The sequence below is a fragment of the Aplysia californica genome, unplaced genomic scaffold (genome assembly GCF_000002075.1).
Source record: "Aplysia californica isolate F4 #8 unplaced genomic scaffold, AplCal3.0 scaffold00453, whole genome shotgun sequence".
NCBI classification, from domain to species: domain Eukaryota; kingdom Metazoa; phylum Mollusca; class Gastropoda; order Aplysiida; family Aplysiidae; genus Aplysia; species Aplysia californica.
This window is the reverse complement of record NW_004797723.1, coordinates 269347-273615: the sequence shown is the minus strand read 5'-3', so window position 1 is coordinate 273615 and position 4269 is coordinate 269347. Positions and strand designations below refer to the sequence as shown.

Below are 4269 nucleotides of genomic sequence, written 5' to 3'. Positions count from 1 at the left end.
GGACATACATACATACATACATACATACATACATACATACATACATACATACATACATACATACATACATACATACATACATACATACATATACACATACAAAAAAGCCACCCCGCACACACACGGTACACCAACACACAGTTACACGAACACGAACACCACCACATCAAATCCAACACATATCATATAGAAGATGTAGAGCTAATCTACTTATGCGGTTACGTATGAAATGGTATAGGTTTAACGCCCCTATCAACACTATTAGGTTATTTAAGGGGCGGGGTTACGTATGAGCAAACACAGAAAAACAAACAAACAAACAAATAAACAGACAACAACAAAACAAACAAACAAACAAACAAACAAACTAACAAACGCACTTGTATGAGGTATGTGGTTTCTCTTTTTCCCCATCCATTTTCTCAAAAGCGTCACAATAAATAATTATGTAAACGTGTGGCACTAGGTAGCCCATTCACAAACGGACAGTTTATTAAATGATTACACTTCAAGCACAGTACAGAGGCGAATTAATGTGGGTTTTTTTTTAGGTTTGTTTGTTTGTTTTAGTGTTGTTGTTTTTTACAAATAAATTAACTGTTCATATTATCTTCTTTGCACACTTAACCTGCACGCACACTTTCTATAGTTACTTTTCCGCTAAACCACTTCAGCTGTCTGTCTCTTCTCCCTCAGAGCAAGGACCATTTGTCGTTCCCGTCTGATGTTAGCCTCCACTCGACTTGCCTCCTCCTTATACTTCCGGTTCACCCAGGACCGGAAGGCGGAGTCGTCCCCGGAAGTGACGTCTTCCGGGGCTCTTCGGACGGCAGCTGACGGCCGCTGTGGCAGTTCGTTTTGCTGGAGAACTGCCGAAGTACTTCGTTGTTGTTGTAGTTGTTGTTGCTGTTGTTGTTGTTGTTTCTTTTGGTGGTGATGCTGTTGTTGAAGTCGGTTCTGCTGCTGATGTTGTGGCTGAGGTTTGGCTGACTGGTGAGAAGACTTCCAACTGACCCATTCTTGGTGCGACAAAGCGGTGCTATTCCTGCCGCCCTCTCTCTTCTCGTCTTCCTGTTTTTTGCGAAGGCGCAGCTGCTCAGCTTTCTGCTTGCGTTCTCTCTCCTCGGTTTTCTCCCGCCATTGTTGAAAGGTCATTGCCCTCCCTGCACTTGAGCTCGTAAATCGAGTTTTTTCCAACTCTTCTAGCTCCCTCTTGTCTGCTTGCAAAATGAGTTTCATCAGCGTTTTCCTCTCTTCTGTATGCTCCATCCATTCGTCGTAAGTTATCGCCATTGCTAGAAGTTTCTGTCGTTTTTCTTCTAGAGCTTTCTTCGCCCCCACTGCGTCATTTATCTTCTCGCTTTCACTTTCCGTCATCTTCTTTTTCCTCGCACGCCATTCGTTCAGCGCGTTCATGTACGAAGATGGCTTAGGACTGTTCTGTCGTTCGCCAACCCCTCCCAACTTCTCTATCTCTATCAGACCTTTCAGAGGCCTGCTTTTCTTTTTCTGCAGGTGCACAGCAGACTTTGGATTCTCCACACTGCCGGGTCGCAGCCGCACCTCTTTCAACCACTCTTGAAAGGCGTTGGCGTTTTTTTCCTCGTCGCTTTCACTGTCCCCAGACTCACCTTCGGAACTTTCCTGTCGCTTCGCCATCCGTTTCCGGTTGAGCCACTCGTCAAATGTCTCGCGTTTCTTGAGTTCTGATTGGCCAGACGAGCGCTTCTGCTGCTCCGCCAACCGAATACGACGCTTGGCGGTCTTCCAGCTCTCGTGTTGCTTTTGACGGGAAACCAGTAGGTATCTGAAATGAAACGACAGAAAATAAAAATTATATCAGTTTAGACTGCCTTTTTTAGTGCCACTTTACAGCCAGAGGCTTCGTGGGACGAACCAGAGTGCAGGGTGTACACTTACCATCGGGACATCAAAGCACACATAGTTTATGCGTCTTAGAAGACGGATTTCCCCAAGATGAGATCTAAACAAAACTAAGGAAAAACTGAAAATTAAACTACAGTGACTTCAGACTCCTTTATGTATCTGTGCACCCTTTAAATGATTCTGAACCCCTGTTAATTTTTTTCAAATCGAAAGCTACCAAAAAGACGAACTTTCACAAATTTATATAATAATATAATGGATTATTAAATCTATGACGTCACTGTAAAAGAACACTCACCTTTTCCCGGAAGTGACGTTCCTTGAACCTTTGTCAGTCTCCGAGTCGTGCGCGTCGGTGGGCGTGAAGTGAGGCGCACTCTCCACACTCCGGTTGTCTGACGTCATGGTGGTAGCGTCTCTGGACACTCCTGGAGCAGACATAATGGACGACACTGTCCGAACACTTCTCGCTGTCGACGGTCGCTCAGGGGGTTCAGGGTTCGGAATTTTCAACACAGACTCATGATGGTACCACTGTATTTCATGAGGCGCGCTGCTTGCTTGGTACCCCCCTGGCTTCTGTGGTTGGAACTTGCCTTCTCTGCGCGCTGGTTTGATGGTGATGAGTTCTGAAGACGTGAAAGCGTCGCTCAGGGTCAGAACACTGGGTGGGCGGGGGCTATTTGTGGAGGGTTTATCAGTAACAGGCGGTACGGCTATTCGGAATCGAACTCCAACAGCCTGTTGTCTTGTCGGGGCGTCTTGTCGGAAGCAACCGGGGCCGTCTACTGAGCCCTTGCATGGCGAGGTCACGCCGGAGTTTTGTCGCGCTGGCAGAGAATCCTGCGAGGACGTCAGTCTGTTTGTATCTGCGCGAATCAGAGATTTCCTCCCCTGCTCCAATGACGTACTACCCATACTACGTTCTGAAAACTTCTCGGTCTTATACTGTGGCGGGGTTTTGAAACTTGACGCCATTGCTGGGGGCCGATCTCTTGAGGAGGACGTCACACTTCCGTCAACGCTCCTCAAATCGCTGCGGTTCGCTCTAGGGGAGGGGGTGGGTCCTACTAGACTCGGGGATTTACTGCGTGAGTTTGAATGTCCTCTTTTGACGAGCTGGAATGTCCGTATTCTGTTGATGCACTGACGAGAGAAATTTCTTCGGGCCAGGTCCATGCATGTGTCGCCCCGCGAGTCCTTGAACGACAACTTAGCACCGTGAGTGAGCAGACATTCCAGGATGGTATCGTTGTCTTTGTAGGCCGCGGCAAACGCTGGGGTGCGACCGAACGGCGTCCTTCCATTTGGATTTACACCTGCACAGAAACATACAGAGATTTAAACACCGGCCTCTCTGGTGTAGTTAAGCGCTACACTGTCTTACGCAGGAGATCCCAGTTCAAATTTTAAGTGGAGATAAATTTTTATCGAGTATCTCGGTCTTTCTGCTGGGTGGGTGTATCCCTCTCAGCCGGGTTGGCCTTGGCAGGCAAGCCTAGAAGCCCGCCCGCCTCCTTGATGATCTTAAATGTGTAAATGAGGGCTTAAAAGCATATACATGTATATATGCATTTGTAATTACATGTCTGTTAGTAAAATATCGATTTTAAAATTATTATTTAGTGGAAGTTTTACGGCGCTCGCAACTGCATAAGGTCATATGAGCGCCAAGGGGTGGATGTCAACAAAGAAATCTTTACAGGGAATCGGGCTTACTCTGTTCACCTATCTAGCTTTAACAGCACAAAGTCTGTTTTGACTTTCAAGCCACCCCGGGAATAGTGGTCACAAGAGTGAGACAAACATACAAAGAAGTAGAGGAAAATGACGATGGGAAAGATTACGAAAGAAAAAGCAGCAGTTCCCTGTTGTAGTTCGGGCTCCGTTATGAGAATGACATTGTTGAATCAGCCCATTTACAATTCTAATGTGTATAAGAACGAGAAATGCCCCCCCCCCCCTTTCGGAATGGCCTAATGACACTTGAGCCAGTGGCACTGCCCCGGAAGGGGATGGGGGAGTAAATATAGATCTGTAGCTACTGCTTTCATTGTGTGACTAAAGAGATGTGCTTGGCCAAAGTAACGGTCACCCGATTCCGGGGATAAAGGAGACAGACAAACACACACACACAAAAGAGGGAAACAGAAGAAGTGGGATCTACCGGTGACACTCTCCAACCACCCGCACAGTTGCTGTATTTTCTTCTGTAAAACTAATTATCTAGCCCGTCTGTCACTGCTGTTGTTGCTGTTTTGGGTTGTTTTTGTTTTGTTTTGTCGCTTGACCCTTCTTCGGGGAAGAGGTAGAGAGGGTCGCACAGAGAGAGGGAAAGAGAGAGAGAGACAGAGAGAGAGAGAGAGAGAGAGAGAGAGAGGA

The 4269-nt window shown here is 46.8% G+C and overlaps 1 protein-coding gene across 1 annotated transcript in view; it reads right to left on the bottom strand.

Moving 5' to 3' along the window:
- Positions 1-383: 383 nt before the first annotated feature.
- The window catches only part of LOC101862434 (heat shock protein DDB_G0288861), a gene marked incomplete at its 5' end in the record, with an annotated part of 6695 nt that continues 2809 nt past the window's right edge, over positions 384-4269 (bottom strand). Inside the window, 2 exon segments of the mRNA XM_005105122.3 lie at positions 384-1807; positions 2186-3206. Of these exon segments, the coding sequence (XP_005105179.2) occupies positions 661-1807; positions 2186-3206 (2168 nt within the window).